Genomic DNA, 12,481 nt, shown 5'->3' on the forward strand with positions numbered 1-12,481 from the left:
CTTCCCCTCTATGGCAGCCCATGGCAGGCTGCCTCTCAGAGTCCCAGGACATCGTTGGCAACTAAAGCCACAGATAAGGAAAGTTTATGCTCCCGGAACCCCTGTCTAGGGGAGCAGACAGGTGTGTAAACAGATTTACTGAGGGCCAGATAGGGGCAGGGGACAAGACACGGCAGAGAACATGCTGCAGCCATTGGAGGTGTTTGAATGCTAGGCCAAGGGGCTTGGGCTTCCTATGAGGCAATGGAAGCCAGGCCAGGGCTGGGGAGTAGGGAGCAGTCCAGACAGGTCCATGTGACTGATTTTCTCAGGAAACATCCACAGGAGAGGTTGAGTGGGAGGGACCCAGACTGGAGGGGAGAGTTAAGGAGGCCTGAAGGGGGAGGTGGCAGGGGCTGGACTAGCTATGGGCCATGAAGAAGCAATGCTAAGGAGAGGCTGAAGTTTCTAGTGGTGTCTGGATGGATGGCTGGGGGCCCACGTGTGAGTATTTGCCTAGGATGTCCTTGCCAGGCTGCAGGCTCTACCAGATGTGCATCGAGGAAGGTTTTGCCCTTGACTCCTTCCTCTGGGCCTCTGGAGCTGGAGGTGACTCCACTCCCACCCCAGGAGAAGCCCCTCCCTGAGGGTCCCCCCAGGCTAGGCAGAGACCCCTGTCCCACCCTGGACCAGTCCCTGTGCCCATACCTGGCTACCCAGTCCCCCCTGGTGCTGGTAGAGGGAGAACCTCTCTTTGGCAGACTCCTCGGCGGTGGGGCTGAGGGGCTTAGGGTCAGACAAGGACCGCTGCAGGGTCTTCATGGGGCGAGGCAGCGTCTGCTGGCGGAGAGCGCTGTCAGCCGCGAAGTGCTTCTGGGGACTCACGTGAGCCTTGTTCAGCCTCTCACTGGAAGCAAAGGAGGCATCCAGGAGCCGGTGTGGGGACAGGGGTGAGACTGGTGAGTAGAGGACCTGGGGGGACTTGGGAGGCTGGCGGCTCACAAGCTGTGAGAGGGACTCCGGGGGCAGGTGGGCCTGGTATCCAATTTCCAAGGGATCCGGCTTCTTTTTTTCGAATCTGCCCAGGGGCCCTGGGGTGACGATCTGGATGCCAGGCAGGTAGGGACTGATGGCGGCTGGCCCTACAAGCTGCGGCCCAGCCACCCCCTGGGCCTGCCCATCCGGCTCCGTCTGGCAGGCCAGGCTCTCCCCGTGCCCAGTCTTCTCTGGTGCCGAGATGTACCTGACGATCTCCACCTTGGGATCAGTAGCAGCTGTGATGTGGATGGCTGGAGACACCCTGGGCAGCTGGTCAGGCTCCGTCTGCACAGAGCAGTCACTGATAGTCTGGATGGCCACGCTGCTCATGGCCCTCGCAGCGGCGGTGGCAGTGGATGACGAGGCGATCGCTTCGTGCTTGCTGTCCGAGCCGGAGTCTGAGTGGCGGGAAAGACGGGACCGGCGGCGGCGCACGGGCTGCTCCCACTCAGCGCTGTCCTCGTCGTCTGTCTGTACACTGCAGTCAGCGCTCCGCCGTGTCCGGCGCCGCCGGGACAGGAAGTAGCGGCCCTCCCCATCCTCATCGTCCGTCTGCACACTGGTGTCTGCAATCCTCTTGACCATGCAGGGCTCTGGCCCCGACTCTGGCTCGCAGGCATCCCGCAGGCGTGGCATCGAGTGCCGCTTCTTGAGGCCACTGCGGCTTGCCTCCCACTGCTCCTCAGTCTGCAGCGACATGTCCGAGGCAGAGCTAGGGAGACCGCGGTGCAGCACGGACTCCCGAGGCTGCCCGGGCCCCTCAGGCCCTGCCACGGCAATGAAGGCCGCATGGGTCAGGGGCGGCCAGTACTGGCCATTCTGAGCCAGTTCAGTGGCTGCTGGGGGAGGCCCTCGGCCGGGTCCCTCACAGGCCACAGGGAAGGGGGCTTTCTGCCGCTGCTTCTGCTCCTCCAGTTGATGCTGTAGCTGCTGCTGAAGCTGCTGGATCTGCTCCAGCTGCAGACGCTGCTGTGCCAGCTGCTCCCGCTGCAGCGCAAACTGGGCCTGGCGTTCCTCCTGCTGCTGCTGCAGCACGTGGTGCTTGATGGTCTGCAGCTCTTGCAGCTCCCGCTGCACCAGAAGCTGCTCTTCCTCCCGGTGCCTCTGCAGCTCCACGCGCTCCCTCTCTAGCTCCTCCTGTAGCCGCAGTTGCCGCAGCTTCTCCAGCTCTACCCGCTCCCGCTCCAGCTGCAGCAGCTGCTCCTGCTGCTTCCGCTGCCTCTCCTCCTGCGATGCTTCCTCCTTGTCAAGCCCTGGCCGGCTGAGGGCTCCACTGCCGCCCCCAGGAGCAGCATCTACTGGTGGCTTCTGGCCAACCAGGGGGGCTGGGGCTGCTCCAGCCTCCTTGGCAGCAGCAGGGGTGGCTGTGGACAGATGCTCTTCCCGAGCCACCCCTGCTGGCAGCTCTGGCCTTGGTGGGCCCCCAGCCCCTGGAACCTTGGCAGCAGCAGGTTTCCCCAGGTAGACAGGACCCTCAGCAGGTGGAATGCTGGAAGCAGTGGGGAATCTACTTGGTACGGGGTATCGGTACAGCCCTGTGGGTCCGAGAGGTACCCGGGGGGCAATCATGGGCATGCGTGTCAGGCTGGTGAGCGGCACGGCTGTGACCCCACCAGATCCGTAAGGCCTGTACAGGCCGCCGCGCACCATAGGCCGCAGTACTGAGCCGGGCTGGGTGGTGATGGGCAGTGTTGCAGCAATTGGGGTGTTGATAGTCGAGTAGATCATGCCATCGGGGGCACGCACAGTGGCTGTGGATGGCAGCAGCTGTCTGACTGCTGTTCCCTGGGCTGCCGTAGGCCGGTACTGGGCCAGGGTCCCAGGACTTGGGTGGCCCTCCGGGAAGGTGGGGTTCCCAAGAAGGCCAGGTCTGAGGGGAGCCAGACCCTGCGGGGCACTGAGCCCAGGCCCAGGCTGGGGCTGATACTGCATGAGGTCGGGGCCACCACCACCACCACTGCCATGCCGCCCTCCATACTGGTCCATGGAATTGAGGGCCGCGCACATGCGGCTGATCTCACGGGCTGTGGTGGCACTGTACTGGGCCAGGCTGGCCTCCTGGAAGCCAGCTGCATCTCCCCGTGGGCCATACCTGTGGTCTGAGTAGATGTTTGATACTGAGCTGTAGCGCCGCATGGGAAGTGGGTGAGTCAAAAGGTCTGTGGGATGACGCAGGTCTGTGAATGAGCCATACTGCAAGCCCTGCCCAACGTAGCGTCCGTCCGCAAAGCCCAGGTTGTAGGATTGCTTCAGCGAGCTCAGGTCCACAGCCGAGTCTCGTCCAGGGCCCTGGAAGAGCTGTCCCAATCTGTGGGCATGGTAGTTGAGGCCAGCCTCAGCCAAATTGGTGTCAGACATGGAGGAGTACAGCCTGCCTGGGAGGCCCTGTGGGCAGGGCCTCTGCTCCTCATGCACTACCCCCTGTGCCCGGTAGGTGGGAGGCTCGGGAGGCTCAGGGTCCTGGGGATTGTAGAAGGGGCCACTGCTTTGGCCAGGTGGGGCAACGTCTACCACACTCTTCTCAGGTGCGCTGGGGGCGGGATGGAAGGTGCCTGTGCAGCTACTGCCAAAGGGGAACTTGTAGACCATGTCACAGCATGCCAGTTGGCTCTCTGGCCTCATCCCCGTGAGGTCCAGGGCACCCGCTGGCTCCTCTGGGAGCAGTGTGGTCACAGTGCCTGCCGTGCCCTCTCCCATCTGTACCAGCACCGTGTGTGGCTTCCTGGCACCCGGCAGAGCATGAGACCGTAACTCTGCAGGGGCAGCCCGGTGAGGTTCGGCACCAGGCTCTGGTACCAGGCCTGACTTGAGGCCAACACTCTGGATACTGCCCATCTGAGTGATCAAAACATCCCTTCTGGCCAGAGGTGCTACTTGATTGGGCAGGTTATACCTGGCAAACTTGGGCTCCCTGGGTCTTCCCCGGGGCCCACCTCGGTACGGGGCTGTCTGGACAGCCTGCTCTACCTGCTTGACCTGGGCCAGGCACACAGGGCTACCAGCACCCTGGCCAAAGTCAAGCCGGCTCTGGAATGGGTCTCCATAGACCACAGGCTGCTTTGGCTGCGCCATGAGCACAGATGAGGCCATGGTGATGCTCACGGTGGTGGCGGTGCTGAGGAAGGCATGGGTCTGCTCCTGGGCATTGAGATTGATAACCAAAGGCTGTACAGCGGTCGACTGCCGTCCTGGGGCTGGATCCAGGGCAAGGCCGTACTTCCTTGCTTCCACGGCAAGAGAGGTCAGGTCTATGCCCTGGTCGGTGAGGATGATGGGTGTGGGTTTAACAGCCGTGCGAAGGTCTACCACGGCACTGCCAGGGGGCCTGGGGCCTGGCTCAACCCTAGACGTTCCAGGGACGGAGGAGATCCGGCATAGGGAGATGTTCTCAGCAGGGAGGGCGCCCCAGCCATACAGTGCCAGAGGCCCATCTGCACCAGCACTGGGTGCCCGCGGGAAGCCAGCCGGCCCAGGAGACTCTGAGGGCAGCTGAGACCCACTTGGAGGCGTTGTCTGGCTGTAGCTGTGGGTGGTGGGCTGGGTGTCAGTGGGTGAGCACACTGGGGAGGTGGAGGCACTGGCATGTACCATCCTAGTCTGGCTGGAGGCATCTGATGCCAGTGTGATGACCATAACGGGGGCCTCCTGAGAGGGCTGCTGCCATACCAGGCGAGGCGTGCTGGGTCGGTGTGGTGTTTGTGTGCTCTGAGCCACCATGGAGGTCGAGGTTGGGGCACCAGGGCTCCGTGGCATGTCCGAGGCAGGGGTTGGGCTTGGCGTCTGTGTAGAGAACTCTGCTGTGGCCCTTGGGCCCAGCTTGCCAGGGGAGAATGTGGGACTCTCTGAGGGAGAAGATGGGGAAAGAGGTGGGCTAGAGCCTGCAAAGTAGGAATATCCCTGGGAGGGCTGGGGAGTGCTGCTCTTGCCATCACTCACACTCAGGGGCTCTTCTCTGGCAGCCCGTCCGCGGGCAGCAGGGCCACTGGGGACCTGAGGCTGCTCCTCAGTTTGGGACCCATAGTTTGCAGTGGTTGGGCTCTGTCCATAGCTGTGGGCTGTGGAAGATGGTGAAGGGCTGCGCTCAGAGCCAGCTGGGGACGTCGGAGTCATATACCCTCTTGGCAGGCCAGACGGACAAGGAGCCACAGCTGTGGTGGCTGGGGTCCCAGGGCCCTGGGAAAAGGGTATGCCGACCTCCTTGGAGGCAGAGCTGGGGGAGGCAGGAGAGCTGTGCAGCTTGAGGGGGTCTTGAGACTCCTTTGCAAAATGCTGAGTAACACGGACATCAGGAATGACTCGGCCCCCACTGCTGTCTGAGGAGGTAGAGGGAGAGGGGGAGAAGGACACAGGGGCAGCAAGCTGCGTGGGGCTGGTGCCAGGGGTAAGTGGGCCGCCATTTTGTTTCATTGGGTCCATGTACGCACTCTCGGCGTTCAGAAACTGCTTCTCCTTCTTCTTGTCCTCAGCAAAGGCCAGGTCCCGTGAGGAGGCCTGACGCATGCGGGCAATGCTCTGTGACGTCTGGAGGATCTCCTCATACACAGCTGCTTCCAGGCCAGCTGGCGTGCCCTGTGATGCAGGCTGAGCAGCCCTGCCATAGTCATGCTCTGAGGGGTCCTGGTATTCAAAGGAACCCTGGCCCCGGGGGCCTATGGGCTGCGAGGGGCCACCATGGGGCCCCCGGCCCCCCGCTGCCTGGCCCTGTTGCCGCTGGAGCAGCTCAGCCTTTCGCATCATCTCCTCATAGGCCTCCTCAGCACTCTTGAGGGCCCGGCCAGAGCTGGGCGTGGTGGAGCTGCCCAAGGGTGTCTCCGTGGGTGAGTAGAGGGACATGAAGGTGGGCAGGCTGTACTCACTGCCCGACTTATAGAGCCGGCTGGGCCCCCCGTCCAGGGCCTCAGCCTCCGAGTCCAGGGAGGGCGAGGGCGAGTACTCGGAGCAGGAGGAGCGGTGGAGCTCCTCCATCTCAGCTGCCTGCCGCAGCTCCTCTGTGGGGGAGGCGTCCTCGATGGGCGACAGGTTGCTGGGCGGGGTCTTGGAGCGCTCTCGCCGCCGCTGGGCCCGCAGCTCCTCCTTGTCCCTTCGGGTCTTACGGGCTGTGCTGCGGATGCGCTGCTGCTCCACCTCCCGCATCTTCTCCTGCTCACGCAGCAGCTCCTCCTCCTCCCGCAGCTCCTCCTCCTCGGAGGAGTCCTCGATGGTGGGCAGCAGGGGCCCGTGGGAGCGGTGCCGGGCCTTGCGCTGCTGCTTGGCTTCTTCTAGACGCTGCCTGCGGCTGGGGCTGCTGTCGCTGTCCTCTTCCAGTGAGGACAGGGAGGTGGGCGAGGTACCTGACGTGTAGCTGGGCGTGGAGGCTGGCAGCGTGGAGGAGTGCTCTCCGCGGGAGCGGTCCTCAGGGGAGCCTGTCAGGCTCTCCATCTCCAGCTCAGGCTCCCGGTCCAGGCCAGGGTCAGGGCCTTGGCTCAGGTCCAGCTCGTGGCCATAGCTGCCCGTGCTATTGAGTTCAATGGTCTTGAAGCGGCGGAGCCCACCCTGCAGGGCTCCGGTGCCATCAGCGGCCTCTGCTGGGCCTCCCTCAGAGAGCAGCTCCTCATAGCCCGTGGTGGCATTGTGGGGCAGGCGCCTCTTGGGCAGTGCCGCTGGCTCTTGGCTGGGCTCGGGCCTGGGCCTGGGGCCGCCCTTCTGGGTGCCATGTCTGGCCAAGCTGTGCCTGGAGGTGGCCACGTCATCCTCTTCCAGGTTGTCTTCCTCGGCACTCATCTCCAGTATCTGCCGTCGCATGAACTCCTCATCAGTCATTTCTGCTGCTCGGGCTGGGGGCTGGGGGGGGAGAGGGGACAGGCCACCCTCACTGCTGTCTTCCACGTAGTCATGCCTCAGCTGGCTGCCAAAGTCATCTGAGGACTCGGCGGTGTCCTGCTGCTCCCTCTGGCGCCCCCACTCTAGAGAGTCTTCCTCTTCCTCCAGGATGTCCTCCAGCTCCTCATCAGAGTCGAAGGCCTCGGGCATGATGGACAAGGAGTGTGGCCGCCGCTTCTGCTCCTCAGCACTGCTGCTGCATGGTAGCCTGCTCTGCTCGCCACTGGGGGCCAGGCCCTTGGCCTGCAGCGAAGGCCGCATGCTGCTCCCCACCTTGTGGAGCTGGGAGGGGCTGGGTGGGCGTGGCCCTGTCACTCCTGCACTGTCCAGCTGCTCTACCTCCTGCTGCACGACCCCTGTGATCTCGCTCTGGGAGCTGGAGACGCCGTCGGAGGAATAGCCTGTGTCACTGAGGCTCTGTGGGCTCCGAGACAGGTCCTGAGAGTAAGGCTTGCCCACCAGCTCCTGCAGCAGGGTGAGAAGCAGACACTGACTCCCCACGGCAGACAACTGATCAGGGAGCCCCTCCCAGGGCCCTAAGGAAGGGTCTCTCCACCTCCCTGGGAATCAGAGCCCACCACCCACTCCATTTCTCTGGCCTTGAATAACTTGTAGGTTCTATGCAGCCCCAAGCAGCCCGAGGTTCTCAAAAAGAAACTTTACTAGATCTAATGATAGTAAAATCCACAAAAGCATCCAACAAGATGCCAGACACAGGACTAGCCTAGAACTCACAGGCTCTGGTTCCACTAGGGCCTCATCTAGGCATCTCTGCCTCCTCTGTGACCCCAAGATGTCTGCTCCAGACCTACATCCCAGCCCCCCAGAGAGCCAAGCCCTTCCCTAGACTGTCCCACCTGAGGGCTAGGGTCCCTGCAAGATGAATGGGACTGACCTCTGCCTCCCCACCCTTGGGGGCTTCTGGAATGGCCTTGACAACCGGGGTGGCAGGTTCAGTCCTCCGCACTCCAGTCTTTGCTTTAGGGGTCCCGGGGGGCAGTGTAGTCTCTGGAGGTGGTTTCGGCACGGGCTCAGCTTTAGCTGGGACTCCTGTTTTCTTTTCCTGGGCACTGCTCGGGGTCCTGCTAGGTTCAGAAGCCCTGAGGGGCTTGGCCTGAGGGCTGGCCTTGGTGGGCAGGGGACTGGCCTTGGCAGGCATGGGGCCTGATGGCTGGCCCAGCCCCTGTGGCCCTTTCTGCTTCAGAGGTGCTGCTCCAGCCACACGATGAGGGGCGCCTACGGGGGGCTGCTGTGAGGTGGGCAGTGGTAGTGGGGTCGGCTCTCCCAGGCTGCCCTCCAGTAGCCGCTTAGTTTGGCAGTTCAGACAGAGCCACTCAGTTTTCTGTAAGGAAACGGGAGGGGAGGAAAGTTGGTGAAATCACAATGAAGCACTCAAAAAATATTTCTGTGACTATTTCTGTAAACTTAAGGAGAGACATCTTCCAAAGCATGACAGCAAAGGCATAAGGAGAAAAAGACTGATAGACTTTTTGCCCCCAAATGACAGACTTCCCATTCTTTAGCTGCATCTACAGAGTTAAAATGATGAACCCAAAAGAAGGGTTCCTTCCTTACCCCATAGAGAGCTTTTCACCTGGTCAGACAGGGAGGAGAACTATAGGGGCAGGCAGGCTACAAGCGGCACAGCGTCTGGACAAGAGGCGCTGGGGCCCACCCAGGGAGTGGACAGCCCCTGGGGGCTAGTATGGAGCCCAGCAGTGGACAGCCCCACAGTCCAGGACTGGTGTCAGAAAGGGGGCGCCTCCTGGATGCATGGCCCCTCCCTGCCTTCTAGCTCTCAAGTCGCACACACCATCCTTCCCCACACCTTTCCCAAGCAACGGCTGTGCAGAGAGGGTGCTGAATCCTGGGGCCAGGGGAGACTGTCTGGGAGAAACCCTGCTTGGGGGTGGGGGTGGGGCTGAGCTGTCCCTTCTGCTCACAACCCCCAGCTCAAGTCACCTTGTCTAAGGCCCGCAAAGACCCACAAGCGAAGCTCCCTTCTGCCCCCAGAGTTCTGGGCTGTTCCTCGGATGGGGACTGTGCCAGCCCTTAGGCCAAGGGCAGTGCTTCTTCCAGAGCTGGGCTGGGATCAAATCCTCAACCATTAGTCTACTACTCTCAGTCACCCGTTGTGTCAGGCTGGAGACACAGTCATAACTAGGACAGACACAGGCTGGCATGCAGCCTTCCAGCAAGTATGACAGGGGTACCAAGGGTGAAGTGGCCAGAATACCCGAAACCGGCTCCAAGCCCCCAGCTCCAGGGTCTGCATAGGGGTGGGGCCTGAGCGTCCCAGGCCCTGAGTGCTGATTCCTACAGCAGGTCAGACTGACAGGGGCATTCTCCCAGGAGCCTTTCCAGAGCCAGGGCTCCTTCTTGGCATGAATTGAGGCCTGCCCTGGCCCACAGGGGGTAGGATAGGGAATGAGGGTAACAGCCCACACCTGTGCCTGCTCTCACCCGGGGCGAGCCTCGGCACTCCCACCCTCCTGCTGCTGCTCGTCCCAGGTGCCCACTCAGGCTCCCACCAACAGCTTGGCCACTAGGATGGGCCATTCGGAGAACCACAGGACAAAGAACCACAGGGTCACAGAGCTAGGAGACAGTGTAAGGAGGTGGCCCTTGGCCCTCACCAGCCCCAAGGGCCAGCAACCTCAGTACCCTTCCCTCACACACTGCCCCCAAGGCAGCCCCGAGCCCAGTAGAGCCTTGGAAGTGTGATACCCCCAGGGTACCTGCCCTCAGCCTGGCATCCTCAGGCCACCATAGAAAATGCCATGTCAATGATTCTGCTCTGTTTTCTTGCCCACAGAGCCACACACATCTCTACCCTGGGTTTCAGCCGAGGCCAGGCCGGGCAGGTGGCAGGGCCTTGGTGTGTGTTGAGGGATAGGCCTGTTCAACTGGCTCGTTATTCAGGGCCTGAGACGGGAGCTCTGATTCTGCCCTAAGGCCCAATCCTACACCCAGGTCCTGGGCAGAGGGGCCCCGCTATGGAGGTAGAGTGCTCAGAGGTCCTCCATGTACTCACCCTGCTGCTGGGCCTAGCACCACTGCTGACTCCCTTGGACCTTATCTGGTGCTTTATGTACCCCCATCCCCAACCCTGATGAGGCAGTGGGTGCTGGCTACTTGCTGGGCCTTGGGCTCACTTGGCCTGGCAGGGTCCACCCCAGAGGTGCCTGGGGAGAGCGCTAGACAGGCCAAGACCAAGCCGTGAGATGGACAGGACATGGGAGAGCACAGTGTCTGAGGTAGAAATCCCACCTACATGCCCCCAGCATCACCTGGGGACAGAATGAAAATGCCCCCATGTCAGAGAGACTGTGAGATGGCTCAAAGACCCTGGAAGGTGGGAAGGGTGTAGGCAGAGGGCAAGAGAGTTCTGAAAATAGGCAAAGAGCCTCTTCCCCAGCCCCAAGATCAGCACGAGGGAGTTAGAGTCTGGGCCCAGAGTGGGGCTGGCCCAAGGCACCACTGTCCTGACTCCACCTTGAGTCCCCACACAGTCATCCCAGGTCAGGCCTTTCAAGGTTAGGTCATATGCCCTGGGTCACCTTGGTGGCTTGGCAAACCTCTGAACCGCACATCTGGCCTGCAGACCCCACCTCAGAAGCAACAGTCCAAATGAAGCAAGGGCACCTTGGAAGTGTGGCCTGGATAGAGGAGGCAGATGTAATGCCAAGAGCTGAGAGTCAGCCCCTGAAGCAGCTTGCTTCCCTGAGCCCGGAGGCCCAGCCCTCAGCAGAGCATGGCACCTGTGGTCACATGCTTCCCAGGGCTCTGTTCCTTCCCATGCTTATTCATGGAGGGGGCCAGGCTCAGAAGGGGCTGCCCAGTCAGCCCTCTTGCTCCTAGCTCTGCTATAGCAGAGGGAGAGTAGCCTGAAACTAACGAGAGAGAGAGAGAGAGAGAGAGAGAGAGAGAGAGAGCAGGAGGAGGAGGCATGTGAGATAAGAGCTAAAAATAAACACCTGTCCTGGCTGCTGAAGGCCCTTCTCCAGCCCTCTGGGGACGGAGGGAGAAGGGTACAGGGCATTGGGGCCCATAGGGACGGAACCAGGGGAGACCTGGCCCAGGCCCAAGTCTTTGGGGAATGAGGATGGGGTGGGAGGCCATGCAGAATCTCTGCCTGGGGGCTGGAACACAGCTGCTCTCACCTCTGCCCCCCCCCCACCAAAATGCCCCGACCCCACCCTGCTTATTCATTCACTCATTCACTCTCTTCCTAAAGTGTTTATTCCCTCATTTGTTCATTTACTTGCACGTTCTCTCTCACGGTCTCCCTCACCGAGCCCCAGCCCTCAGGGAACTGTTGCCTGTTTGACCCTCTGCCTGTCCCCTTCGGCAAGTGGGCAGGGGATGATCTCGACCTGGGAAAGGACAATGGGAGGCTCTGATGATCAGTCTGCCTTGCCTCCATCTGCCCAGTTCCTTTCTGGGGTCAGGAAGGTAGGAATCCCCCAAAGGCAATTGGCATGGAAAGGTGAAAAGTGTAGGTGCATACACCATCGGATGGAGCTGGGTGAGCTCAGGGTGAGGAAGGGGAAGTGAGTTGTCTGAGAGAGCTGGCGGGCACCCCACAGGCAGGTGAGACCGGCTGCCTTCGGGGACCACTGTCTACTGTGTCTTATGGGACAAGGGAGACCAGCAAAGCTGCACTGGAAGCTGGGTATCGTCCCTGCACTGTCTGCGATCGTCTGATTGACACTGAAGATCAATCACAGTCTCTTTAAATGTGGAGCTGGCCTATGTGTCAGTCTGGTTACAGTGACACCAGCCCAACCGACAGCCTATGGCAAGCTGCCTGGCCCAACATATCCCCAGGCCCACGGCCAGACCAGAAGGCAGTGGCTGAGGAGTCCAGAGAAAAGGATGCCCAGAGCTAAAGGGCCCAAGACTTGAACCCTGGACCAATGGCATGACCATCACTGGTCCTCTGTTTCTCTCCTGATTCTGTGACCCTGCCTATCCCTGTCCCCAGACATGCTTAAGCTCCTCTTTTTGGGGCCCCCACCTCCAATAAGAGGCATCCTCCCTGGTATCCCTCACATGTGCCTTTGTGCCCCACGGGCTGTGCTCCCCTCGTGCCCCAGTACCAGATGTCTCATTCCCTGTGGGCGATCTGTCACGAGGCCAGGATCTTGTACTGGCCACGGGGCGGATTCCACCCAGACCGCCGGGGGCTGGTAGGGACTCTTTCTTCACCACACAGAGACTCTTCTTCAGGACACTCTGGTTTCAATTTCCTGACTCAAGGGCTGAGTGTGTTGGACCTTGCATAAGTAACTGAGGTGTGGCATCTCACCTGGTCTGCAGAGAAACCTAAGAGGGGGTACTATTGCCCCGTTGCACATGGGAGGAGACTGGGCTCCCGGAAGTCACATCCTCAGAGGTAGTCTGAGGCAGGTCTGCGGTACAGGCAGCTGCTGGCCTCTTGCCTGATGCCCGTGCTGCAGTCCCTGGCCCAAAAAAACCCAGCCCAGCCCCACCTAGCACAGGTGCCAGGCCCTTTGCCCAGGGAGGTCTGACTTCTCAAGGACACAGCTTATATTTTGGCAATTATTATAAGATAAGAAACTGGCAGTGTTACTGTAACCAT

General features: G+C 61.2%; 1 protein-coding gene across 3 annotated transcripts in view; it reads right to left on the reverse strand.

Moving 5' to 3' along the window:
• The window catches only part of BSN (bassoon presynaptic cytomatrix protein), an 80,763-nt gene that overhangs the window by 13,879 nt on the left and 54,403 nt on the right, over positions 1-12,481 (reverse strand). For all 3 annotated transcript variants that reach the window (XM_074312315.2, XM_074312314.2, XM_074312316.2), the window contains 2 exons: positions 7,772-8,218; positions 688-7,341 (listed from right to left, as the gene is read on the reverse strand). In XM_074312315.2, the coding sequence (XP_074168416.2) occupies positions 688-7,341; positions 7,772-8,218 (7,101 nt within the window). The remainder of the gene's footprint in view (positions 1-687; positions 7,342-7,771; positions 8,219-12,481) is intronic.

This window comes from Rhinolophus sinicus, chromosome 5 (assembly GCF_057876585.1).
Source record: "Rhinolophus sinicus isolate RSI-liver-muscle chromosome 5, RSI-T2T, whole genome shotgun sequence".
In the NCBI taxonomy this organism is placed as follows: domain Eukaryota; kingdom Metazoa; phylum Chordata; class Mammalia; order Chiroptera; family Rhinolophidae; genus Rhinolophus; species Rhinolophus sinicus.